Source organism: Triplophysa dalaica, chromosome 14 (assembly GCF_015846415.1).
Source record: "Triplophysa dalaica isolate WHDGS20190420 chromosome 14, ASM1584641v1, whole genome shotgun sequence".
NCBI lineage: Eukaryota > Metazoa > Chordata > Actinopteri > Cypriniformes > Nemacheilidae > Triplophysa > Triplophysa dalaica.
In genome coordinates, this window is record NC_079555.1 from 10,377,067 (window position 1) to 10,405,015 (window position 27,949).

General features: G+C 37.6%; 2 protein-coding genes across 6 annotated transcripts; one reads left to right on the forward strand and one right to left on the reverse strand.

Annotated features, from left to right (window-relative positions):
- Positions 1-231: 231 nt before the first annotated feature.
- Positions 232-16,622, reverse strand: malt3 (MALT paracaspase 3). 2 transcript variants are annotated; one of them, XM_056765882.1, is made up of 15 exons: positions 16,526-16,622; positions 9,425-9,517; positions 8,929-9,053; positions 8,715-8,847; positions 8,090-8,265; positions 7,852-7,948; positions 6,848-6,883; positions 6,429-6,632; positions 5,356-5,533; positions 4,766-4,840; positions 4,553-4,680; positions 2,817-2,966; positions 1,717-1,874; positions 1,132-1,248; positions 232-778 (listed from the first exon to the last, which is right to left on the reverse strand). In XM_056765882.1, exons 2-15 carry the CDS (start codon positions 9,432-9,434, stop codon positions 467-469), a joined length of 1,899 nt encoding a protein of 632 aa, XP_056621860.1. In that variant the 5' UTR covers positions 9,435-9,517; positions 16,526-16,622; the 3' UTR covers positions 232-466. The 2 variants fall into 2 exon arrangements, with proteins under 2 accessions (XP_056621860.1, XP_056621859.1); XM_056765881.1 differs by lacking the exon at positions 16,526-16,622 and adding an exon at positions 10,265-10,452.
- Positions 12,330-27,653, forward strand: alpk3a (alpha-kinase 3a). Of its 4 annotated transcripts, none has more exons than XM_056765877.1 (15): positions 12,330-13,114; positions 13,417-13,696; positions 14,334-14,357; positions 14,776-14,897; positions 15,120-15,237; positions 15,404-16,994; positions 20,105-22,544; positions 22,693-22,840; positions 24,221-24,348; positions 24,427-24,462; positions 24,564-24,838; positions 25,525-25,613; positions 25,831-26,048; positions 26,159-26,207; positions 26,297-27,653. In XM_056765877.1, the coding sequence occupies exons 2-15, from the start codon at positions 13,560-13,562 to the stop codon at positions 26,640-26,642; spliced, it is 5,721 nt and encodes a 1,906-aa protein (XP_056621855.1). In that variant the 5' UTR covers positions 12,330-13,114; positions 13,417-13,559; the 3' UTR covers positions 26,643-27,653. The 4 variants fall into 4 exon arrangements, with proteins under 4 accessions (XP_056621855.1, XP_056621857.1, XP_056621856.1 ...); XM_056765879.1 differs by having other exon boundaries at positions 13,420-13,696; XM_056765878.1 differs by having other exon boundaries at positions 12,330-13,696.
- The last annotated feature ends 296 nt before the right edge of the window (positions 27,654-27,949 follow it).

Consider the following 27,949-nt stretch of genomic DNA (forward strand, 5'->3'; position numbering starts at 1 on the left):
TAATGCTGCATTAAGTGCAAATCGAATATAGCTTCAGAAATGACTGCCAGGGGCCTTAAACTGAGCGACCTGACATCTGGAAAGACACTGCAAACTAAAAACTGATATAGATAGAGAGCACTTAAATATGGGAAAAAATTGATAAATATTCAATTATTAGAAAAGCTGCAACACGATACCGTGATATTAATACTGCTAATGACCTTAATTCCAAAATCCCAGAGACAAAACTCCAGAAGTAGCACTTTATTGATTATATGAACGTCACATTTGATTTGATTTACAATTAATTGGTAGTATAAATATTTATTTTCATGAGAACGTCTCCCTTTCAATGCTCTGTCTCATTCCATGCACTCACACACACTTATAACAAATGGTATTTAGTAATCAAAAACAAAGGAAAAAATCCTGTTGCATCTAAACATTGTCATACTGTAATGTGTGTTTGTTAAAGTAAGGTACATCACAAAGTGAAGTCACTTTCATCATTCTCCTCCGGTTTATTGCTGCTCATGGAGGTGGGTTTGATTGAGCTCAGTAACTTATTCTCTGCCTTGCGTGTGTAGGGTCGAAGATGATGATGCGACCAGGTGAGGCTAGACGCGTGGCTCACGGTATGGACACAACTTTGTTGTTTCCTGTCCACTAGCCTCAACTGATTAAGCTTGCAGGAGGCGATGAGTGGCCTTCCTATGTCTAACTCTTTCATTTGAGTCAGTTGTTTTTTAGTTTCTGGGTGGCTATACTGCAGTCGTACCTTGATCACCAGTGACCCCTAGGAAATTTAAGAGAAGTTTCATTTGCATTCATTTTAAATGTCCTTAAATATAATTTTTGACAATCATGCTATGTAACATTATTTTACATCAGTGGTTCTTAACGGGTTTTGCTTCAGCAACGTTTTACATCGTGCATCAGGCACAAACCAGCACTAAATCATTTAATCAAAATTCAAATTGCTATTTTATCAATAGCTTTTATTGGAATGTTTAGCTTCTATCAATGTCTATTAATAAAAAAAATTGTGCCAGTTTGGACACTTTTAGCATTTAAAACTCTTTCAAAACTCGTTATCCTAGCAGTCCTTTGACATCTATTATTTAATGTTTAATTCAATGATTTATTTACCTGGAGCCTCTGAAGGCAACATAATCTTAGGGTGCAGTCAGGGGGGTTTCCACTGCACACAAGCAGAGAATCCATTTCCTCTGATCTGCCACAAGATGAGAAAATGTCCTGCATCTTCTGAAAACAAAGAGGTATCCACTGATGAGTTCCAGTTTTAATTCTGCATTTCCACCGCTAGAGGTCAGTACATACATAGTTTTCTTTTAGAAATGTTCAATTGTTCTTAATGTAATTAAGTTAATGTCACATCTGTAGTACACATACAAATACAAAATCTAATTATTTTGAATGTTTTATATTTTGAGCATGTATTTAGATTATAGTTAACTAAATCAATGTGACAAAAAGAAACCATGTACTAATATTTTGCTATACATTGAGATTATGTGCTGATGCAAAAACAAATTCTTTTCAATGCATTCAGTTTTGCTTTTGTCTAGACCTCCCAGTGACTTAATATTTCCTTTATATTGCAGTTATTAAGTAAGAGTGGCTAATGTAAAGGTAAACAAAAAAATAGAAAATCAACCTTCTTTCCCCTCTGTGTGCGTGTCATCAAGGTAGACATGAAAAGTCTTGACTTACTGGTTCACTGTCAAGCAGAAGAGTGCATTCCTGTGCAAGGGCGTTTGTGTTTCTCACAGTGCCGAACACAACAAGGACGTTGGAGAACAGAGCAGAGAAACTGAGCTCAACTTGAACAGCACCATCTTGAAAGTTGATAAACTTCCGACCTGGAAGAACTGAGAAAAACATAACCAGACACATAAATACTGGGAGCAACACAACAGTGTAAATATATGAGAAAAAGATTTTGGGGGCTTCATTGAGATTTTTTCTGCCCTGATGTTTAAAAAAGTTATTAAATGCATCCCTCATATTTTTGCCAGGCATCAATTTATTTACTAGCTCAATTCAATAAAATGGAATTGTCATATTTAAATGACAGATGAGGTAATATTTTGCTGATAAAATGAAACGGAAAGAGGAAAATGTTACGGTTTGAAGTGAAAAATCTGAGTTAGTCAGCTCACTGTTGGTTATTTACGCATTTTGGAAAAAGGTTTTATTTTCTTCTTTTCATTTGAATCCATACACTTTATGAAAAATCCTTCAACACGGCTTTCTTCATGAGTCATGAATCACAATTTAACCCGCATAAGCAATCAAAACGGACGTCACAAAACGGTGATGGAGCACTTTTGAGTGAAAGCACTGACTTGCTAAAGTGGATTGATCATTTCCTTCTTTTTAAAGTCTGTATTGCATCCGTTTAAACATCAGAGCCATCAACATTTATAAAAAATACAGTATGTAAGAGACTGAAACATATCTTGATCTCTTGAAATCAAAGAGTTCAATGCATTATGTAAACACACTCTTAAATGTCAAATTATCAAAAAGTATTCATGTAAAAATCCAAACAAATCCTAAGAGAAGTCACTTTAATGGAGATCTTAAAGATACACCAGTGAAAAGTGCAGTTTAATTATAGCGGTCAGGGAGGAGTTAGTAAATGATTATGAAAGCATAACTGTGATGCAAGAAAACTTTAACTGCCATATCAGTAGATTTGAGAAAAATGTAAAAGAAAAAATATATTACAGGATACTTTTTTGCACCAAGCCACACATTTAAAAAAAGGGAAACAAAATTGCATGTGAAATTGGTTCAAATGTGTATACCGTTAGCCTGTTTCCAACAAGCATTTCTCCGGCAGAGCTCCATTGTGTGTCCAGATGTTTGTACGGGATCGGTCAAGGCCCGCGGCTCTGACAGAGTGTGTTTGATTTCTACTACCTGTCTGCCACGAACCAATAGGTCCTTTCCCAGATCTGTAAAAGGCAAGCTTTTAATAAAAATCACATAGGGCACTTCTCTAATTTAAAGTAAACATGTTCTCTGCGTCATGCCATCCACCATTAGTCACTCCACGATGAAAATGAAACTACCAAGAGCAACATGTCTCAACGATTTCATCATACAAATGGGAAGTGTTTTGGAAACTTGTGAAAAGTGTAATAACATCAAGTAAAAAACGCATTTAAAGCTACATGTAATTTAGGAATGGCTGCACGTTTCTTACTACATTGTTTGTTAAGGTAAATTCTGTGAAAAATACATTTTCTTGATCTATTTCTTTTAAAAAACAAAGCCTTTTCTTGTTTCAAGTAATTTCTTAAGAAAATCTGTTGCTGAAAAACCAGGCACTATTGGTGGATGATGCAGTGCGATCACGCGTCAGCAATGTGGTTACGGTGACAGGAAGGAGTCCAGTGATTATGACAAACACAGTGATAATGGCTGTGGGACAGGGTGCATAGGAGACAGAAGAAGGCGATGGGAAAGTGGGCCAGTCAGCAGCCGTCCCTATGCTCTCAAATTTCCCCAACTGAGAGCGGCGGACAGAGAATGAGGTCAAATGCTTTGGCAGCTACAATATAAAAAGTCAAGTGCTGTTACCAAAGAGAACAACCAAACAACTTAATAAGCTCTCTGCTGGGAGAAGGGTGGGGATTATCTCAACCGTTAAAACCAAAATCCACATTCACGTCTGGCCATGAAGGGTAAGGATCAAGGAAGGAAGCTAGTCTCCAGCGTACAGTAGAAGACAGCCAGTTGCTCCCCTATCAAGTGCTCCAAATCTAAATCCGCTAATGATCAAAAGCAATGAAAGACACTATGACCTTGTTCACTACATGCTTTAAAGTATGATGTAATGTGCCAGTGTCTTGTTATACTGCAAAACATGGTACATTTCGAGGTTTTGGAAGCATTAACATTAGATAGTAGCCTAATGTGTAGTAATGTGCACGAAATATGATATTTTGAAGAAAGTTGGTCAGCGAACACCAGCGTCACTCATTCACTTCTACTGGTCACAAAACAAATGCCAACAGGTGCCGTCGGTCGCTTGACAACATTTTTTTAAATATCTTCTCTGTGAGAAGCTGGTGATTAAATGATGAGAGAATTTTCATTTTTGGGGGAACTATCACTTTAAGAACTAATAGGATTGTTACTTAAAATGAATTAATTTCAACAGAATCTACTGCCTTAAGGTCAAAGTTTCCCTCCATCCAGATAAAGTACCAAATTTCAGATAAATAAAAAACGAATATACATGCAATAAGATCCATAAAATATCAGTTCTTGCATAACTCAATGATGCAATAACCAACTCTCTGTCTTTTCTAAAGAGCTCATTTGAATGGCTTGCTAACATGAAATCCTCCCACCAGGCCCATATTGTAATTCATACAATCAAATGAATTATATTTTTATTTATTTTATAAAGAATATTTTTCTAGTGTCTTATTGACCAATATTACACTTTATCAAAGCAGGTTTCCCAGACAAATCCTCACATATTTCTGACCCTGAATCCACCCCTGCTAAAAGCATCGACTGCAGCACTCACCCTCAGAGACCTGCTCCAAGACATGGGTCACCTTCTGGGGCTCTGAGATATGTTTGTTCAGGTACTTTGTGAAGATTCCTGTGCTCTTGCCACCATCTTGGACTTCAAACGCTTCAGCATCTTCACTCCTGTAAGAAAAGGTAATTTGCCTTAGATATTTCAACTGGGTTTTGAAAAATTGTTACCTTAAAGTGTATACAGTATACTACTCACGTAGCGTATCCATACACTGTGTTGCCCAAAGGAGCTAAAGGGCTAATTTCAGATGGAGGGCCTTTCTGCTTGTACCTGAAAGACACAAAATTGTTCCGTTTAATACTCTTTAAAATTATTATAAAAACATGCCATCATCTTATTTCCATTTATGTATTTGGGACTCAAGGTTTTTCAAAGCAAGGTAAAGCACATATGTGCTACACTTTTCATGAGTATAAGTTGTATGCCTTCATTGAAAAAAACAAGCAATGACCTTAAAGGTTTAGTTCACCCAAAAATAAAAATGTTGTCATCATTTATTCACCTTCATGTTATATAAAACCTAATACAAAAGAAGATATTTTGAGAAATGTCTCAGTTGGGCAAAGTTAAAACCTTAATGGGGGCCAATGTTGTTTGGTTACCGACATTCTTCAAAATATCTTCTTTTGTGTTCTGCTGAAGAAAGTCATACAGGTTTGAAATAAATTTACAGGGTGAGTAAATTCTAAAAAAAATTTCAAAAGTCTTTAACGTCTTCAAACAGGCAAAAGCAAAATTCTAGTATTCTAGCTTCGTCTATCAATATTGCATTGAATCAGACCCACCATTTTCTGCAGGTGTCTAACAGAATGACGTTGAGCTGGGCTTTTCTCTCCTGCATACTGTGCATCACTCTCTGTACACACACACAGTTCTCTGTTCGGTAGGGTCGTGGAGCATCGATAGCCACCAGGTAATTTCTCCCAGAATTTTCGTATCCATGACCAGCATAGTAAAAAATAGCTTAAAATATAATGAAATATAAGAAAAGTGATTTTTTTTCTTCAAAAGTTTATGATAACAACACCGCATTTATTTGACTAACCAATAAACATTTTTTTTTATAAATATTTTAAATATAAATATTATTAATTTCAAATAATTATATTATTAACAGTTTGTTTTCCAAATTTTAGCTGTCCCACCGTAGGACACATTTACAGTATATTTGTCAACTACCCACATACAAGAATATAGCACATAAGAATAAGGTACTACTGAAAATGAATATCAAAGAAAGTGACGTCACTGTAGTGAAGTAAAACCCACATAAAACTTAAAGTGAATATAAAGGCATTCTTCATACATACATTGCACAATATAGAGCTGACTCATATAGCTGAACACTTTCATTTTTACACTTTATACTGTACACACTGTACAGCCCTATTGAATCATCACGAAGCTGTATAAATATAAAACGTTACTAGCACGTTTCTGTAGATAAAAATAGCAAAGGAAGCTGCAGCCCACACTTCTCTCTTCAGCCAATCATCACACTACAGCATCTCAATACAATTCTAAAGAAGGTCCTTCTGGTGGAAGCGCTGTGGTTTTTTGACGCATGACATACATTGATACTGTATCACCGGAAAAAGTATTTTCCCCACTCAATCGGCACTTCCTTTGACTCTGAGAATCAAGCCCAGTGATGTTTATTGAGCAACGCTGAAGTCTTCTCAGACACTTAGGGTTAGAAAACTAAAACCAAGGATCGCACACCTTCCAACAACCTGCAACTTTTGCCTCAAACGGACCTTTCCTTAAGCGTCAAACTTACTTCCTCTATTGCAAAAAAATTCAGTGAGAGCAGAAGCAGTCATGTGAAAACCCACCAAAACCACAGCACATGACTCACCGTACACCCCTCGATCCAAGAGCTGCAAGAACTTCTCAATGGCAGCCTGCATTTCTTGAAGGGTGAGATCTAGCAGAGAAACCACTCTGAAGCCTAACTGATGTAGACCATTGGCCAGTTCATGGACATCCATAGTAGGTGCCATCAGACCAGGGTGGTGGTTGTAGTTTAGGTTTCCAATCAGTAGGGCCACTTTGTCAGTTGCTAGGTGAAAAAAACATTGATAACAATAGACCCATTTTGATACTGTGAACACAACTTATATAATTTTCGAGCTCGGACCTTTCCACGGCTCTTTGATGACATGATACTATTATTTCAGGTTTTCCATAACACTGTTAAAATGATGCTTTGTTGGGGTCGAATTCAAGAAAGTATCAAGGTTGTTTTTAGAATCAGATAAGTAAAAAAAAACCTACCAAACATTGTGGGCATTAGGAGTTCATCTGGAGGTGCTGTGGGGGAAAACACAAAGACTACTTACTGTACGAAAGGAAAACAAACCAAACATAACTAGCTACTGCTTTTGCAAAGAAACCCATTGTTGGTGTTAGTCCATAATTAAAGTTTTACAAAAACTGTCACAAAATAGAGATCAAGATTTAAAGGGATAGTTAACCCAAAAATGAATATTCTCTTATGATTCTCTTATGATTTACGCACTCTCAGGTTGTTCCAAACCTGTTTTGATAAACCCAAAGGAAGATATCTGGAAGAATGCCAGTAAAAAAACCAGACTTCGTGTTAACCGAAATTGATCCGTCATTGTGCTGTTTTGGGCATTCAGTAGTATTAAAATACATCAAGTACTGAGAGTAAACGCAATTACAGCGTGATGATGACGTGAACATACTGATTACCAACTAATGCCACCTTGCACCCTAGTGACAGGTATTAATAGATTATGACGGATTATTAAAATGTCTAGCGCAACCTCTAAACCAAACAGATCTCCTCCTTAACTGTAGGGAAATAAATACTAGTCAATGAGAGTGAGATCTGTTTGGTTACTGACATTCTTCCAAATATCTTCCTTTGGGTTCAGCAGAACAAAGAAATGTATACAGGTTTGGAACCAGTAAAAAAAAACGTAATGTTTGGGTGAACTATCCCTTTAAGTTCCATAATGTGACAAGAACAAAAGGGAAGCTCCCGTTGAAAGGACTGGTTTCAGTTAACTTTAGTTTTGCTTTTCATGTAACCAGTGGCCTGTTTATGCTCAAAATACAATTCACTTCCTGATTGTTCTAAACTCGTACAATTTTGGGGAAAGTACCATGACCTTCAGACTAAAAGTACATTGTATAAACAGAGTATCCATTGCTTTGAACTAAAGACTGAAGTTTGCTTTAACGTAGTTTGTTTTACTACCAACCTGTCAGTAATTACAAACATATTAAAAAACCTGATTTTAATTTCTTACCAACTTCAATTTCAGCTGCTTCACACCATACTTCCTCCAAAATATTTGACACAGCACAGAGGTATGAACCAGCATGGTCTGTGCTGGCATGTTTTATCTAAACAAGGAAATTAAAAAAAAAGCTATTTAGCCATTACTATTATAACATTACTGTTAGCTAGCATGAAGCCATTTTAATAAATCACAACAACAAAACCATGTTATAGAAATGGTATCTGTTATTAGTAAATGGGCTAACCTCAAGAATTTCTGACGTCTGTTCACCTAGGGGTTGTCCGTTCCTGTACCACTGGTAGGTCGGCGTAGGTTTGCCTAGTGCTTTGCATTCAAGAGTGAATGCCTCCCCCAGTTTTACTTTCTGACTTATTGGGTGAATAACTATATAGGGATCCCCCCTCCACAGGTGAGAAACACCTAAATAAAAGGGATCAAAAGGTAAAGGAGAACCCCACGAAATAATTAAATGATCAGATTTGGTCAGACGTTGTAAATTAGGAGGAATAATAACAATTGTGAATGAGATAGTTCACCCAAAAATGAAAATCCTGTCATCATTTACTCACCCTCTTGTTATTTCGAACCTATTTGACTTACTTTCTTCTGCAGAACACAAAATATATTTTGAAGAAAGATGGTCACTGAACAACGCTGGCACTCATTCACTGCTCTTGTATGGACACAAAACCAATGCAAGTAAATGGGTGCCAGTTAACAACATTCTTCAAAATATCTTCTTTTGTGTTCTGCAGAAGAAAATCATACAAGTGAGGGTGAGTACATGATGACAGAATTTGCATTGCATCTGGTAAGGACTCTAGATCAGAGTGTAATATTGTATGACAGAAAAGATTTTAAAAAAGTACCTTCGACATCCAGAACTATCACTTTCACCCATTCTGTAATCTGGCATTGATAATACAGGTCGCTTACTCTGCAACAGTAATATCCAGATTTCTGGAGAGTGAGTGTAAGCTCGGGTTCTGTACCACCTCCCACCTGAAAAGATTAAACATTACGTCATTTCAGATAACTCTGGTATTTATTCTTCACAAAAATGAGGAAATAAACTGCACACACCTCGTTCTGGTGCTTATCAAACCACTGATACGTCAAATGACCAGTGCCTATGGCTTCAACTCTTAAAGTCACCTTATGGTTTGGTGGAACACACACAGATATCGGCTGCTCCAGAATAATGATTTCTGCCAAAAACAAGTCAAGAAATCACAACATGATATGTGCAGAACAGTAGAGATAAGAGCTAGCAGACTCACAACCTATTTTCACAACTGTTACGGCACACGTTGACCTTTTATAAGGGGTAAATCGTGAAATTTATGATAGCACTATTAAACCTTTTAAATAAATATGAAATCATTTATAAAAGGTTGTGGTGTTACTGTGTTCTCCTATTGCCAAAATCGATCTCTTGATTTTTACAACCAGAGTAAACAGCCAACTCTGGTATATTTGAATAATTTGAGGAACTAGGACTCTGGATTATACTGTGATAAATTCTTAAATTGGGAAAACAAGACCAAAAAAACAGTGTTGGAAGTTAAACAACGCATACCAGTTCCCATGACTGTTGCCTCTCTTTAGTCTGGATGGACCAAGACAATAGTGTTTCTGTGTTGAACTGTCAGTCATTTCACAATCTTTACACCTGTGTTAAAGAAAACAGAACTATGATCTGCGGACTTAACAACTCAAGTGAAATTCAGAAAGCATACAATAGAGAAATCCAACTTTTCACTTATTTCATTAAGTAACACTTCAATCCAATGATGTAATCAGCCAAGTCCAAACTCGTCAAAAGATTAACTATTCAAAAAGAGACTATTCTGTAGTTTACCGACAACATTGTTTGGAAAAGCATTTCATTGAAGTAGTAAAAGTGTGGAAATGAACGGTTTTATTTTCCAATAATTTCCTGGCTTGCGCACTTCAACGCTTCATAATACACCTGGCTTAAAGACACAAAAAATGACAAGCCATTATTTATACAAAAATTATCAAGCATTATTTAGCCCTATTCCAGTCAAGTGCATAAATGTTTAATAAAGCGGACTTTAACTTTCCATCGCACATTTGTCTCTATAATAAAAAAGGATATAACTGTTTGTTTCAAAGCAATAAATAAAACAACAACAAACCATTTATGATACTTTTTAATGAACTGATTGTAAACTGAGCTCTGAATTTCGTTTTAAGAAAAAGTAATATTTACACGCAAACTGCGCAATAAAATAAAACAGAATCCATCTTGAAACTTTAACCCTAAATAGACAAACAACCCGACGACACAAACACGAACCTTCTCGTTTTTCAACAAATCTGGCTTCAACGAGAGTTTTGCGTAGATCGTTTGCAAAGTATTTAATGTAACGTTAGATGTAGCGTTAACACTCACCTGTCCTAGTTATCATGACTGTTGTGTACTGTATATGCCAGCTGTCTAAAAAAAAGTGTCACATTCCCTTCCTTAAACCTCTCGTCAACACGCACTGAACGTGTGCAGCCGAGCTGTGCAGTCGTGTTAAATGAGTATACTGCGATTCAACGAGGCACAAAAATGAATGGTTTCCCGTCAGAATGACAGACTGGACCTCCCACTTCCGCTGTTGCTCTGTGTATTTGCGCCCTGCGTTTCTGACGGCCGGGTTGGCAGCAGGTATCGTTCAGGTAGTTACATTAACAACATAGAAGTGAAAACATTGAAGTTGCGAATGTAATTATTGTACTTGTAAGTCTTGTTCCTCATTTTTATGGCTTTTGCGACAGGAAATAATTGGCAGCCTATACAACACACTGGAGGAGATTTTTGAAGTTTGGCACATGGCACAAATGAGCAACTTTCACCGAGGATCTAGCGCCTCCAACAGATCTTGCAAACATGTTTCTGGCTGAATCCGAAATGACATACTTCCTTACTACATAGTAGCAAAGAGCAGGAGGCGAACGAATAGTGTGTCAGACAGTATTCACAAAATAGTAGGCGAGAAATACCCTGGTGGTGGACTATTTTATTTCCGTTTGTGTTTTATATATGTATATTTGCACTTAACAGTGTTATGTATTGCTAAAATGTATATGAAAATATATGAAATTATTTACAGGATCATTTTACTCAGGTGGTTTTAACGGATACTTGGCGCAATTCAACTTTCTATCACCTTTCATAAACGAATATTAACGAAACACAAATAAGCCCTAAACCAATTAACTACTATAATTAAATTATTTATTTATTCAAACGAAAAATCAGGAGACGGGTAAAAATGGTGTTGATTTTTGTACAGGGAAAGAAAAGAAAAGAACAGATGAGGAGAAAGTGGAAGTTGAAAGAGCGTGCAATCATTCTTCACAATGGGACGTGTGGATGGGCCTGTTATTTCCGAAATTTAACTGAGAAAACGCATCGCAAAATCACAAAGCTGATGTAGCCTATTCCTCTGCTTTCCTGTAGCTCAGTAAGAGAGGTTGTGGGTTCGATCCCAGGGGATTGTAAATACCTATGTATAATGTATAGGATAAAGCAATGTGCATAAAAGCGTCTGCCAAATGCCTAAATGTAAGTGTAAATATTTACTTTTATCAAAAGCATATAGCCCTACAAAAACGAAAATACATGAAAATAAAAAGCTCTGAATTTGCTTTACTTGAATAAACTGTAAAATTTTGTTTCATGTGTTGTTTACATGTACACAACCCATGTTACGTTATAAATGCAACCTGTCTCTCATAACTTAAGTTGGTGCGCTTGTCATCACATCACATGGCAAATCTATGGCTCACAATCCAGTACAGTAGGTGGCGGATATGAACCTCAAACGTAAATTGCCAGCCATCCGCCAATGAGAAGGAACAGAAGGAGAATTACGTCACACGCACACGTCGATATGCGATATGGCGTACGACGGCTGACCTCATTCATAATACACCCATCCGTCAAAACAGTCCGTACCCATTTAGCCCTCGTTAAGTAGTTACTTACTGAAATTGAGTACATACTCATTGAATATCCCATCTGCTCTTAACTTTTGAACCACGTGATCGGAACATATTTTTTTACTAATTTGTTTATATTCCTTTTAACTTGTTTCTTTTGGCGCACGTTGAAAAACACATGATTTGTAGAGTCATACTTAACAATATACGCCGGACATGTTACGCCATTTTTAATGTTGACAAAAGTTTTGTTCAAAACACCAATATTATTCCAAACTTTTTGATAAAACGGTACTGACGTTGAATTTTTTCATGTTTTATTTTCAATAAAATCAGTAGCGACGTTTCTACGCGAGGAGCTTCGATTGCAATGTGTAGCCGATTGCTCCGCCCACAACGAGATCTCGTTCAACGAAAGTTCTGCGCGGCATGAATAAATTATCTACAAGAATAATTTCTCAGATCTGGAAAATAAAATATGATAGAAAACCGCAATGTTGTAACTGTTAACTTTATAAGGACAAACATGGTGTTGGAATAACATTTTGCTATAGGTCATTCTGAGCTTTCACATACTGTAGTGTTTTGGTTTACTATGACCAAATGTTAAGTTAACTTTCTACACATTTGTCTTTTTTTCCATATTTTTTTCTTTAAGATCTGTTAAACAATGGAAAATCTATAAACTATATGATTAGAGTAATAAGTTATATAAACAATACAGTTATTATTGTTGTTGTTATAATTATTTGTGAACATGCTTCAAGAGTGGTGCCTTGTAATCTGAGACTTTTTATGATTGGAAAATGATGCAATGACACATGACTGGTGGGAAAGATGGGCAGGCTGTTTTGGCCATGTCTGTGGCTCAGGCACCCGTGACACAGAGGGGCCGTCCTAATTAAAAATGGGTCATGCTTGGTTGGAGAACGTCATAAGGGGCAAGTGAATCACCTCACTGCTTTCTTACAACACTGAATTGTACTGCACATTGCCGCACAGACCGGGCCATATGTGTATTCACATATCTGTACAGTATGATTGATCAGAAAAAGTTTTATAAGGCTGACATATAAGGACTTATCAACCTTATGGTCAGTTGTTGGAAGTTTATGTCGTCTTTTTTTATTGCCCACTGCTTTCAAGTGGCTTCAGAGCAATGGCTAGTTTCGGAAAATGTGATGTGCTCTCGCGCCTATTTGTGAGCCTGCTATAAATAGGCCCTGCTGGCAACACATGCTCTGCTGTGATTGACAATTCTAGTGCTACTGGGACAGCAGGCTCCAAAGAACAGGCAAAAAGCATATGAATGGTGAGTTTTTTAAGTGTTGTCCTGTGATATAGTTGTGTCACTTAATCTAATGTTGGAGTGGAAATATATTTCTGTTTGAAATCGAATAGAAATAAATGTGTGTGACCCAAGTTAAAGTAACAAACAGCAGATCCTATTTATAACCTCTCTGTTCAAATGGTCTGCTTGTTGAGACTAGTAGCTCTAAACAGTTATCTCTAAATTATATTTTAAAATCACAAATCCATATTCATTATACTGCTTATTATTTCTTTAAGTATTTGTCATTCTCTTTTTAATTGTTTAATTTTTCTTGTTTTCAGTAGACAGCCAGAAGTATCAAAGTGGAGCTTTGCATTTTGTTTCTAAAAGTTTGCAGACCTTGATTTTGATTCTACAGAAATATTGAAACCCCACTTAAAGAAAGTTGGGTTTTTTGGACTGTTGAAGTTATTTCTTGTGGACAATGACATCCAGGAGGCCCATGACTCGCTCTTACTCAGGAAATGGGAGATCAGGCAGCCAAAATGGGGAGGATGTTTCAGCACCAAGCGGAAGGTCAGAAAGCCGCAACTACCTTTCCAATGTCAGGCCGGAAAACAGGTAAAAAACGTTTGTGTATAATTTACATTGACATTTGCGATAATCATCCATACCTCAAGTTTGGATGTTGCCTGAGATCTAAACCGTCTTTAGATTTAGAGAAATTGGTAATTTTGTTTAGAAAATATTTACAATACAGTATCTAATTAAACTCATAACTGATATTTGTAAAAAGCATAAATAACATTTATTTAATAATCACATTTTGTTGAAAGCCTAATGTAGATTTAAGTACAATTTATTGCAAAAACTCTTTGTTTTATCCCTCTTTCGCTCATACATATTGGGTTATGTTTGCACATAATTTTAGCCTGACTTTAATCGGTCCAGTCAGATTAAACCCTGAGGGCTCATGTAATGAATGTTTGATTATTTTAATTGTTGTTGAAATACTGTTATGCACTGCAACTGTGGTTACCCCATTGGTCATGTAGTGTTTGTGAGATGACTATCATGCCAAAACAACAAAGACCAAAACATTATCACCATTGATCACCAAAATTTACTAAATGATAGTATTACAAATGCCTTAAAATATTCTTGGCTGTATTTATAACATAGGGTCACAAAGGAAAAGGTTGGTAGTCTTCCTTTTCTGATGAGTTTCCTTTTGATTTGCATTTTTCTAAACTCGCAGGTATTCAAACTACAGGCCATCGAGGTAATAAAAGCTTTCCAAAAGGTCAATCCTAAACTAACTTCACTTCAAATAACATATTATATTCCTTTATACCTTATTCCTTTTGTTTGTGTCACAATCTGTAGAATGAAACATTATATTCACTTTGGTTGCAGTGTTATAAAACCCACCCCACCCAAATAACCACCATTAAACACTAGAAATGTTGGAAAGCAAACCTTTAAATGTCACCAAGCTGAGAAATAATATCCTTTCAAACCTGTTCAAAAACTTTGCAGCCCATCCTTCCCGTGACATAAATAATTTTAACTTTATTAATAATAAAACTGTTGTGTCTATACATAATCTCTGCTATTGACTGCTGAATCTATCTTTGTCAATAATAATTGATTGATTTTATGTATATTTAATGTTAACCATTTTAAATTTACACCCACAGGAGTACATTATGTACCGTCATGGCCCAGTTGACTGAAGACACCCAGCCATGCTTTGAAACCACCATAAAATCCAAGGCAGTGTCAGAATCCTGCAATGTCAAATTCAGTTGTGTGGTCACAGGTAGGTTGCGATAAGGTTATTTCACTTATATGGTTACGCCTGCCAAGATATACTGCAATATTTAACAAATAAGTAATAATTTTTTTTGTTTCTGAACAATATGCACATCTATTTAATAGCAGATAAAACGTTAAAGAATGATGTTCATGATGTAGAACTCTAATTGTTTGTAAAAGCAGAAGCATAAATCAGTATTTTTAAAGCCATGCACTTTTCTTACAGGGAACCCGGCTCCCGAACTGACATGGTACAAAGATGACATGGAATTAGACCGATATTGTGGTCTTCCCAAATATGAAATATTTCGCAATGGAAAAAATCACACACTCCACATCTACAAGTATGTTACATTGTCCGCCTTCACATTTTTAAATAAACCCATTCTGTTTGTTTTGGTTTGGTTCATCTGAATTATCTGTATTCACCACAGTAATTAAACATCTACATTCCAACCAATGCTTTCATCATTTTGTTAACAGTTTTTCTAATTTGGTCTTATTTGTCAGTTGTACAGAGGAAGATGCAGCCATTTATCAGGCCTCAGCGAGGAACAGCAAAGGCATCGTCTCCTGTTCTGGGGTTCTTGAGGTGGGTACCATGAGCGAGTACATGATCCACCAACGGTTCTTCGCCAAGCTGAAACAAAAAGCTGAGAACAAGCGGCGTGAGGTTGAGGAGAGTCGACGTCGGGGTAAGGAGAACATCGAGAAGGAACAGTTGAATGTGATCAACCAAGAACGCTTACTAAGGAAACATCGGTCCCCTACTGGTAATGAGCCCTTGACCTCTCAAGGAATCGATGCTGATGAGGAACCTTCAGTGACAGATGATAAATCAAGTGATATCACAGTACAAGCTTGTGTAGGAACCACTGAGGCGTCAACGGAGAACGGCAATGAGCAGCTCAACCATGTCTACGATATGGCTGAGGTAAAGCGTTCAGCCACAGAAACGGTAGGGGAAAAGAACATATGTATTCCCAATGGATATGATGAAGCAAAGCTCGTTCAGAGCATCAGAGAAGATGATGGTTATCAAGGAATGAGTCTTGCAAAATATTTAGCTCATACTGTGCAGTCACAAGGTGCTGAGCAACATCAGAGCGCTCCCCAACCACAGGAGATCAAGGAGGCGGACGTTAGTGCTGTTCAAGAAAAAGAAAGAGAGAGAGCGTTGGAAAAAGAAAGGGAAAGGTTAAAAGAAGAAGAGAGAGAGAGATCAAGAGAAGAAGAAAGAGAACGATTAAGAGAAGTAGAGCAAGGAAGAGAGAGAGTTAGACAAATAGAGCAGGAACAAAACGCTGCGTCTGTATCCACAGCCAAGGTGGTGTCGCATAGAGAGCCCGAACATAAACACAAGTCAGCTCCCCAACCACAGGAGATCATGGAGGTGGACGTTAGTTCCGTTCAAGAAAAAGAAAGAGAGAGAGCGTTGGAAAAAGAAAGGGAAAGGTTAAAAGAAGAAGAGAGAGAGAGATCAAGAGAAGAAGAAAGAGAACGATTAAGAGAAGTAGAGAAAGAAAGAGAGAGAGTTAGGCAAATAGAGCAGGAACAAAACGCTGCGTCTGTATCCACAGCCAAGGTAGCATCACATAATGAGCCCGAACATCAACACATATCAGCTCTTACCTCGGTTTTTCACTCCTTAAAGGACATATTCTTCGGCAAAAGTAAGAAGCCTGAATCCACAAGGCGAACTAGTGGAGGAAGTGTTGAAAAAGACATTTATCATGAGATATCCTTGCCTCCCTCACAAACATCTCCACAAGAACCAGAAACTAAACCTTCAGTCCATGTTGTGGGATCTGGGCAGGATTTACCAAAGCTGGTGGAGGAACCATCTCACGTTGTGGATTTGGAAATAAAAACAGAACCTCAACTTCAGACACAAAAGCCCGCAACTGAGACTGTAAACACCAATTCAGTTAAACACATTTCTAATGTAAACAAACCCGAGGATGTGTCTCAAAGTCCTGAACGACATCACAAGAGCGTTAAAGCAACACTTTCTCTGGAGGCGCAGGGGATGGTGAGGATGGCTGAGGAGGAGAACAGTTTGGAGGAGGTGCCAGAGATTTCCCATCCGTCATTGTTCAGGGTGAGTTCATAGCACTTGCTTCACAACCTGTCCGTTTTGTCCATCTGTAATGCAGGACTTCCTGCACCATAGTAGCACAGCATGTGGGAGCTATTAATAGAGAGTACATTTGTGACAAGACTTGAGTTTATTGACAGCGTTCCAATGCCAAGATGATGACACAAACTATCCTCAAGAGAACACAGTGGGCAGCTTTTAGATAATGTTGTTTCATCTTTGGCCTGCTGTTGTTAGTATTCAGCGGTTGCGTCATTGTGCTAGACAGATTTCTTTCTGAGTAAAACTGTAGCCAAACTGTTTTAAAATATGATCCCTTAGAAACAAATACAGTGGACCCTAAAAGCAAAGTCCACCATAAATTTGTTCTGTTTTAAATTAGCTTTTATTTTTATACATTTTAAAAAAGTTGATTTAATTTAAATTAATTATTTTTTGTTATCATAATGTATTTTTCCTATAATTTCGTTAATCATCAATGCTTTTTTTTCTATAATCACCTATGCATTTTTTTTGTATAGTATCTGCTTTTTCTAGTCTTTCGAGAAAATGGTTGATTTTGCTGCTATATGATTTTTTATTTTATTTTTCAACATTTGTTATTGGTTTTTCGCTTTATTTTTCTGTACTTTTACCATGAAATAGATATAGGAGCTGGCATGGCATGAAAACAAATAAATAAACAATTCCAAAGAGCATTTTGTGTGCTTTAGCAGTAGCACAAGCACACAAACTTGACCTTTTGTACTTTCGCTTTAACATTGTAATTTTTCTAATTGCATTTGTGGCCTACTTTAGAAATAATGTAGACTCATATATATTTTATTCATATTATTCTTTTTTTAATATATTTTTAATATATTTCAGGTGAAAGATTCTGTATACAGGTTTTAAACCACATTGTTTTCTTTATCAGCAAAGTACTTTAATGCTCTTCGTCTTCCTTGTCTATGACTCCTGCTATCTTTGGTAATGGTAATGCTTGTGTCAAATTGTCTGGATGAGTTTCAGTGCGTCAGCAATGGCCACACTCTTAAAAAGGATGATGAGTTAAATAATAACACAGTTTTTATGTTATGAAATTTTATCACATTGCTTTTTTTATTGCTCATTTTTGATGAGCCTTTTTTGTTAATTTTGATTTTGTGTTAAAGAAATAAAAAGGTTGCGTTGAGTAGGTAAGTAGAAACATAAACATAAGTAACATAAACTAACATAAATTAGTCCGGCATAGAGGTGTGTTGGGTTAAGAACAGATTGTGTTGTTTTTAACACTACAGTTTTTAGAGATCTAAGGTTGGTTTGGAATATACACTTTTAGAAGAGCATGTTTACGCTTTGGGCTCATTTCAATGCAATTTTCCGTGTCATTGTCATTCCAATGGTATGAAGTTTTGCTATAAAACTATGAGTCAGTTAGGTTTCTGTAACTGTTTCCCGGACAGGGCTTAGATTAAGCCAGGCTTTAGTTGTATTAAAAAAATAAATTTTTACAAACATGCCTTACAATAAAACATGGTGTGTATCTCAAGACGAAACAATAGCACTGATGTATTTCAAAAAATGTCACTCAAACTGTTTTCAGCTCTAACATGCATTTTAAGCCCTGTCTGGAAAACCTCCCTTTAATGTCCACATGAAATAGCATTCACAGTGCATTTTACATTTTTAAATGAGAAACTTTAGATTTAAGAAAATAAATAGGCTCGGCTTTGATTATTGATCGATTATTTTGACTGAGTTGTAAATGGACCTGTGTGTGTTAATGTTCATTTAAGGACACGATGAAGGACAATCTTGGACACTGAGACAAAACCTCTTTACATTTTCCAGATTCCTTGGTTGCCTGTATCTTAAAATAACTGCTTTCTAATCTGTTCTCAAGGAAGCCATACCATACAAAGAGAGCTCTCTGTCCATTTGATTCCTACACTTGTTTCAACCCATGGTTGGGTTAAATATGGACAAACCCAACCAGTGGTTTAAATAAACCCTGCATTTTTTAGCACGTATGAATTATGCCATAGCATATAAATCTTTAATCTAATGGTTTAGGAATGCCTAAAATAGTATCTAATCTGTGTAGTCATTCATCTTGGCTGTAGTCTCATTATAAATCCTAATAAACCTTGTTTCTCATTTTAACAACATATACCGTAAAAGCTCCAGCGGTAATGGTACTTAAGCAAGCAGTCAAGCTTGTGTCTCGGTACGAATGTTCACTTGGCGGGGCTTCTGTTAGATGCAGAATTGAGGCTGTCAGAAAGGCATGTGCTGATTGCATCATCCCTTTAAACCTGACACGGCTAAATGCTAAAAATGAATTCCTGTTTTTTGGTAAACAGGATGAAACTTTGTGACTATGGTAACGGCTATTCATTCACCTGTCATTCATGCACGCGCAGTCTGACACAGAATCATGTGATAACCCTGCACCTGGTACACAACACATCCAGCTGTTTTTTCTGTGTAATGTGGAAGTGGAACCGCCCAGCATCTCCTGGGAAGTTAATGTTAGTTGTTGTGGTACCAGTTAGAGGAACACCCAATTCATCTGAATATCTGAATTACAGAGGGACTTCTCATTTGTCAATAAATGAAAAGACATGTTCTGTCACAATTGAAAGTGGCATTTAATTTAGAGCGACCAGATAAATTACCTTATGCTGTAAACCATTGTTCAATGCTAGGACAGCATTTTTTGTATGAGGAAATACAAATATGACATTATCAATAAATATGAAAATGTGTGATTTGGACACATTGTTAATGTGGTTTATGGTATCAGCCGTATACAATATATCACAAGTCATACCGACGTGTTGTAAAATTATGACGGGTCATAAATATAATGTTGTTTTCCTCTTAGTTACACAAGGTCTACAGTTCTGTGAGATTGCGCAAGTCTTGGTGTTATTTCATGTCAAAACTCATTTTAGACCATTTTAAAATATGCTTTCCTAACAATTTTAATACAAAAGAATGAACAGTACTTTGATAAAATATGATGGACCAGGTTGTCTCATGGCTCCACAATTTATATGCATTTTATTGTGGGATATGTTGTAAAGGCCCATGTTCCATATTTAACACCCAACTGTTTGTGCCTCAAGGCTACAGATGACCACACCAAACACAGCAGCTATGATGTTCCTGTCTCTTTCAACTTGGATAATCCTCCATGTGAGACCGCAGGGCTGAAATCTACCGATCCTTTGGATGAGGTCATGCGAGGTGCTGAGGAAATGCATATTTTAGGAGAACAGAGGGGCACAGCTGCCCCCCAGACAGACCTCAACATGGCAGACCTGGAAAGCATTAAGTGTTGTGAGAGCCAGACAGAGTCTCAGCTTTCACAGCTAGCTGACTATGTCCCACTCATAGTGCACATGGAGTCCCAGCCTGTGCAACCGATGGATATGAGCAAAAAGTGTGACGAGAAAGAGATTCCTCATATGGAGGGAGAATGTGTTGAAGCAGAAGAGGGAGGTTTCCCGACTGAAATAAATAATGAGATTGATGGCGCAAAAGAAGGGAAATCTTTAGCTGCAAAAGAAAATGAATTGAGAAGTTCTTTTGTAATAAACAAGTCAGTCCCTAGTGTAGATCTAGTGAATGGTATACAAAATGCATCATCATCAGCATTAGTTGTGAATCAAGGAGAGATTTCGGTCTCTCTTTTGTCTGAGAATGCAATGAAGTTTGACTTAAAACCAGACGAAAAATCTATACCAGCACAGCAGACACCAGACAAAAAATCTTCAGTAGCACCAAAGGTTTGTTTAATTGACAAAAAAGAAGGTGGAGTTGATTCTGATCCAGTGAATGACCGTAAAAAAGAGGAAAACAAAAAGGATCAAAACATCGCAAGTCATGAAAGGTGTTCTGTAAAAAACAAACAAGATGGCGTTGAAGACAAGATGTACAAAAGCGTTGAGAAACCAAGTGAGGAAAAGAGGAATGTTAGCACTGAAGAAAAGAAGAATGATGACAAGAGCAATAAAAATGCCATTCCTGATTTAGAAACATCCCCCATGGTTGAGATATCTAAAAATGTAAGACGTGCTGAGGTCATGGACACTCAACCAAGGCCATTCAGAGTAGACAGATCCCCAAAACTTCTTACTAAAGCACAAGCTGAGAGACGTTTGACAGAGAAGGACCAATCAGCAGTTCAACCAATCATAATACTCCCTGATACACGTGAAACCGTCATCAAAAACGTGGCTAAGAAAAGAGCCCCGCCACAAATCCCAGAAATCAAGGTCACACTGCCAGAGAGAGTCAAACGGGAAGAACCTGTGAACATGCCCAGAAATGATGTTTTGAAATTGGAGCCCGAGCGAGTTATGCAACCCATGATAAAGGAGGTTGCACAGGTATTTCGAGGAACCGAGAGACCAGTAGATGAAGCAACTAAAAAGACTGGTGAATCTGCCCGTAACAGTGCTCGAATTAATCCAGAGCCTTCGGGCGTGAACAGGAACATTCTGTCAGCACCTTCAGGGGAGAGAGCACAGGATGTTAAACAACAAAATCTAGATGCGAGGCCAAGAGGCGGAGAAGCACAAGGAAGTTGGCGGGGCAGAGAAGATGACAACAATATCCCTACAATTAACATAGCATGTGCTGATGATAATGCAACCACTATTGAACGAGAACCAACGTACGGCCAGCTTTCACTTCCCGGCATAGTAATCTCGCAAGATATCACTCAACCGCATACATTACCTCCAATTTCTGTCACAAACGCTAAAACAAGTTCAAAAACCAAAGAAGATTTAGAGCTGTTTGTGAAGCCAAAGAGTGGAACGGATCATGTTGCTTCTTCCGAGAAACCGAAAGAAAACCCTAGGACTCAACTTAGTCCTGATGTGTCTTTGTCTTCATCCACAAAAACCTCTCAAAGTTGTCAAGACACAGATAAAGTTTCTTCACCGAAAGACGCAAGGGTTGAACCCGAAGCTGAAAGGCTTCAAAGAGACAAACCTTCCATAGAAAAACTAAACCTTACAACCCCCGTGGGACCTACTCTCCCTCCACTCAGTCCTGCCAGTTTGAGACGCCTCATGGCAAAGAATAACCCCAATTTAGAAAATCAGGGTTCCGCCTCGGCTGCCTCAGTGGACGGAGGTGAGAAGAAAGGGGAAGAGAGTGGGGGGAGCACACCCACATCCACTTTGTCCTGTGAGAGCAGCCCCAAGATGAAGCGACGCGACAGTCTAACGCTGATCCCCTCCGCCACGCCGGAGGAGCTCGCTTCAGGTGCTCGCCGCAAAATCTACCTCGCCAAAACCAAATCTGAGGATGAAGGATCTGACACGCAGGGAAAAAGAGACAGCCCGTATATGTCACCCAGTCAAGCGCGAAGGGCGGCTTTTCTTCAATTGCAAAGCGGACAGCAAACGCCACCCACGGAAAGACGTTCACCTATGGCCAGACGTAAGGCCACGCTGGAGGTTCCAAAACCGAAGGAGGAAAGCATAGAGGTGGTAGAAAGTGCGAAGACAGAGAGCAAACCACCAGAGAAGGAAAAGTTGGACCCTTTTAAAGGTAAGACTTTAAAGTTCTTTTCCCTGCCTGCTAATTTATCTTGACATTCACACTACTGTTCTGAAAGCAGATGCACGTTGAAAAAGTAAACACTAGAAACGCATATCTTTACCTTTGTCAAGTTGCCCCTCAACCCCTTTCCATTCAGCTCCTCAGGTTATCAGGAAGATTAGAGGAGAGCCCTTCTCAGATGCCTCGGGCCACTTGAAGCTGTGGTGCCAGTTTTTTAATGTTCTCAGTGACTCCACTATCAAGTGGTACAGAGACGAAGAAGAGATTCTGGAGATGGAACGACGGTAATTTTGACACCACCTGCTTAACTCCCATCTAAATCTCATATGTAGTTTCAAACCACAGACAGCAACTCACTGTAACCTGGCAGAGAAGTTGTATTTTAAAACATTCAATTGCAGTACGCATGAAAAGCTTTTCGCTTAGTTTAGCTGTCAGCTGCATCATATAGTCTTGTCATTCATGACTCTTCCTTTGACCATGAACCCCACAGCTGTGACGGCGGTGTGGGACTCTAACCAGTCCGTTACCCAACACTGCCTGATTTCGCCATCAGGGCATATTAAAATCTAAATTTGTGTCTCACAGTGCTGTATCAGCACAGTGATGCTGTACTCGCACGCATACCCATCAATGCGTCATCTGTGCTGGGTCTGTAAAACACTGCCCTCATGTGGCGGTATGTTTGTATATTTACCTCATCACCCTGTGATGTTTTTTTTCTTTCTAAAAGCAGTTTTGAGCATTTTCATTAAAGGGATGCACCGATATGTACATTTTGGCCAATAACTATAACCGATAATTCTTTAACATTGTAAGCCGATAACCGATATATCTGGCCGATATACAGTATCTAAATATAAATATAAAATTCCATAAGACCTAAACAAAAGGCAAAAAGTGGTTTTATTTGAAAACATTGACTGCAGAAAACAAGGTAACCATTAGTTCACTTTTTCCCCCTGAAAATCATATACCAAGCACTAGTTAAAGATTCTTTAGCCTTCAAACTTTTGTGGTATATTTTTTATTTAATAAACAAATTATAGATGATCTTCCAGACCAACTCAGTATGAATATTATATTGCATTCCTGTCAAAAGATCCTCCATAAAATTAAACACTGGACATTTAAACTAGCAGTAAACAATATACTTTCTCAGCATTTATTTGTTTATTTTATCTTTGTTAATGTCGGTTCCTTGTCTTCCTCAATCCCTTCTTGAATGCAGGTAGGTTTCTTAAAAAAAGTTTCAGCAAAAAAAGAAAATTGCGGTTTTTGTATAATGATTAAAACAGACAGGACTTTTTGTTTTGGAGTCTGTAAATGCTGTATTGTTTCTGAAGGTGCATAACAGTGCCACCCACATGTAACTGTGAAAACTTAGAACGCTGAAAAACATGTCAATGGTGTGGAAGTGTTGAATCATATATGACAGAAAATCTAGCCAATGGTAGGGACAGAGTTCAATTAATTTGATAACACCCCTTAAAATGAATACTCTCTCATGCTACAGGTTGTTCTGTTAGCTTTTGAAGAAACATTTAAGCACTCATTTTGTGAACTCTTTCTTTTAAAGAAGCCTTCTTCAATCATTCATTTTTGTGTGAAATGAAGCTCTTGCGTTAAGCATTCTGATTCTAGTTTTTCTTTTTCTCTCTTAGCGCTGGAGATGAAAGTCCATTGGCACTGGCAATAGTCCAGGCGTCCAGCAGAGACTGTGGAGTGTATGGCTGCTCTATCAAGAATGAATATGGGACTGACATGACTGACTACTTACTCAGTGCAGACAGTAAATAAAAATGAGTCTATCAACAAACCAAAACTACGTTTTTACTCTGCATTCACTCTGTTTGTTCTCTTTTGGCAGTACTGTCAGAATTTTTCCTAAGGGATGATTTAGAAGGTAGGACTTCTGAAGAAAATGGAGTGGGATTATTGCTATAAATTTCACGTCAAGTGTTGTTTCTCTGCATTGAGTTTTTTGTGGACTATTTGTGTCCTCAGTGGGCGAGGAGATCGAGATGACACCTATGATGTTCACCAAAGGCCTGGCAGACTCGGGTTACTGGGGAGAAAAATTCTTCGGGCGTATCATGACGGAAGAGGTCCAGATTGGAGAGGGCTGTGTTCACAAAACCTGCAGGACAAAGGTCATCTACGGTTTGGATCCTGTCTTTGATTCTGGCAGCACATGCGTCACTAAAGTAAAAAATCCCATCGCATTCGGCGGGAAGGAAGAGAGCAACCTGACTGAGAAAAATCTGGAGATCACCAAACAGGTCAGAGTCTCTCTGCAAATTGACCGAGAAGACCATACTTAGAGGAACAGTTTACCCAGAATGCGAAAATGTTGTTATTATATAGTAACCTAATAATATCTTCTTAACTTTCACTAAACACAATAATGTCAGGAAAGTGGGTGGTACTTTATATTTATACAATGTTTTATACAGCTAGCAAACACCTTATTTTGAATTATTTTTATTATTTTGTCCTTTCTGAAGCTTCATCCACTTTTCTTTTAAAAAGACTAAGTGTGCGTTTACAGAAAAACAATGTGTACGTTTTTGAAACATAAAGCGTATGTAGGATAACATTTTTTAAATGATCCCAGCTCACACAGATCCAGGAAAAATGACTAAAGCAACACAACACGTAATACATGTGCATGACATCTCGGTGTTCACAAAACAGTTTTTTTTGTTTTTACAAAGATGATAACAGTATAACTTTCAAAAAGCTTGCACTTTAAAACCTGTTATCAAAAGTTTGCATCTTTAGGCTCCCAAAACGCCCTTGTCAAGAAAATGAACAGCTAAGGGCTCTAAACATTTTCCGTTTTAACATAATAAGTTGGACTGGATGCATTAACTATAACCACATTTAGGTTTTTGGGTGAACTGTTCCTATATCGTGACCAATGATAAGAGATGCACATTGATAATTTTCTTCTCTTACATCTCAGGAGTGTAAAATTCAGAATACTGTTCGGGAGTACAGCAAAATATTTACGGCGGAGGCCAGAGTGATCGAGAACTTTGGATTCTCATTAGAGTAAGTGATTAAATACAGTATAATTTCAAAATAAAAGTATTGTTTTTATTTCAGCGATAAGTCTCCTTATAGGTCAAGTACCAGAACCTTCTAAGTCTAACTACTATTTTGGCTGTGAATTGCTTAGACAAGTTCCTTGGTAATGACTGTTATTACAAATACAGTGTCATATTACCGTGATTAATTTATTTCTTCTGTGCCCACTGAAATAACATAGAGTGATCCCACTTCATCTAATGTATCGGCCCGCCAACACAATCCCATACGCTACAGTAGAAGCTGATTTGAAAGGCGTGTATTTGAAATACTGTTCGATGGACAACACTGGACGATTGATCACTAGAAGCACCTCTGAGGTGGAGCAAAAGTGTTGCTCTTTCCAGCACTGGATCCATCAATGGACCAACGGCAACCTCCTTGTAACAAGGCTAGAAGGTAAAACTGTTTTTCTTAAGCACCCTATATGCACTTAAAATAACTCACTTTTAATATAAACATCACAGATGTCCAGCATTTAATTCAAATTAATCATTTATGAATTTCAGGTGTCGATGCAAAGATCACATCTGTTGAAATTGCTACCAAGTCTAAAGGGTTGGTATATATGATAATGAGATTAAAATATTATCACTTCTAGTTCATCTATTTTTGAAGAGACTGATGTTCTTCTATCTATCCTGCAGGTATCAAGGTCTCACAGACAAAGCGTCTCCAAAGATAATGGAGCAGTTCATTACTCAGCATCAGTGTAACTACTACTGTGGTTTACTGAGTCTGAGACCTCTAAAGCCCCTGGACTCTTTACAACAACCCAAAATAAAGACCTCCAAGAGTCCCCTACTGGCACGAAGGGGAATAGCAGGCTCATCGAGCCCCCAGCTGCAGAAGAAAGGAAATAACAGCCCACAGTCCACCCGGAAAGGAATTTCTAGCCCCAAAGTGACTAAAAAGACAAGTGAGTCAGGAGAGAACTCACCCGCTGTCAAACACAAAACTGTGGAGGCCCCAAAATCGGTGAGGATGAGGTAGAGAGAAGGATTGAGACTCATGGGAAAAAATGCAAGCTTTGGCATTTTTTCTATTTTCCTTACCGTTATCATTCGTGTGGAGCCTATAATATACAATTATCAGTAGGTTACGTTGTACAGGACAGCGAGATTCCTTGTGTCCATAGACTGGCATGAAAACCTATGACCGAGGATTGTTCATAGTCTTTGCACATAGTGTCTAAAATGCACGAGCTGAAGAAAGCAAGAGTACGAAGGACTATACAGATATACTAAAGAGATGAATGACCAGAGGTGTTTGGCAGTTTTTGATATTACTGTGAATATGTACGACACCATAAATACCTCTTGAGGCCACCATTACTTTAAGAGCTGAATTGAGACTATCCCCTTTCAAGACCACTGCTGGGGAAAAAATATGAAACCCGGACTGTCTGCAAATGGATAAACAATGTTTTCATATAGACTCTGGAACTTTGTTGTGGTTTATTCAATTGTTTCTATATCAGATTTGAGAAGGATTCCTCAAGGATTCCTCAAAAATCTGTGATGTATGTCTCGGCTGTGCTGAAATGCTGCTTTTTTGGTAGCCGTGTCTGATACGCATTTTTTGTGAATTGCTCTGCGTTTAAGGATCCGGCCACACATTTGATGAGTGACTGTCCATGCTTTACATTCTCTAACACCACACTTGGTTGTTCATATTTGGGCAAACTTTGAGCTATATAATCAAGACAAATTTGTTTTTATCTTAAATCTGAGGGAAGATCAAACTTTATTGTCATAGTAAAGATATTTATACAATTGACAGTACAGAGTTCACGTGTCATCGGTGTTTATTGCCCTGCAAATTTACAAAAATTGAAAAATAATATAAAATATATTTTAAATGTAGATTTTTGTAAACTTTTAATGCTCATGTGTTTACAAAAACGTTCTCATCTTTAGGTTTTGATTACATGTATTTTAATTTAAAATTTTACCAAAATCAATAAATGGTACCTGCCTTAACCTTTACCCCATTTCAACATCAGATGAACATTTTAGTGGTTATTTCCCGTGCTGAAAGCAAGATTGATCAAATATCTTAGAATTGTTTTCATGTGAACGGTTGCCACAGATATTGATTAATAATTATTACATAATGATTAATATTATTATAGGTAATAATAATAGAGGCTGATTATGATTGGAGTGTTTTGGAGAAAGAAAACTTTGTATATTTGAAGTAGATGCATTTTTCTTTTTTTTAAATATATTTATTATTTTACAAAACCAAAAGCCAGAACACTTGTAAATAGGACTAGCATAGAACAGTTAACTGATTTC

What these genes read in the sequence shown, in the direction of transcription:
- alpk3a (XM_056765878.1), top strand. Translation starts at nt 13,560, where the DNA reads ATGACATCCAGGAGGCCCATGACTCGCTCTTACTCAGGAAATGGGAGA. An exon ending in AATGTCAGGCCGGAAAACAG is followed by an intron (nt 13,697 to 14,333) that starts GTAAAAAACGTT and finishes CTAAACTCGCAG; the next exon opens with GTATTCAAACTACAGGCCAT. An exon ending in ATTCTGGAGATGGAACGACG is followed by an intron (nt 22,841 to 24,220) that starts GTAATTTTGACA and finishes TTTCTCTCTTAG; the next exon opens with CGCTGGAGATGAAAGTCCAT.
- malt3 (XM_056765882.1), bottom strand. An exon ending in CTTGGAGCAGGTCTCTGAGG is followed by an intron (nt 2,967 to 4,552) that starts GTGAGTGCTGCA and finishes TGCCTTTTACAG; the next exon opens with ATCTGGGAAAGGACCTATTG. An exon ending in GTTGCCTTCAGAGGCTCCAG is followed by an intron (nt 779 to 1,131) that starts GTAAATAAATCA and finishes TAAATTTCCTAG; the next exon opens with GGGTCACTGGTGATCAAGGT.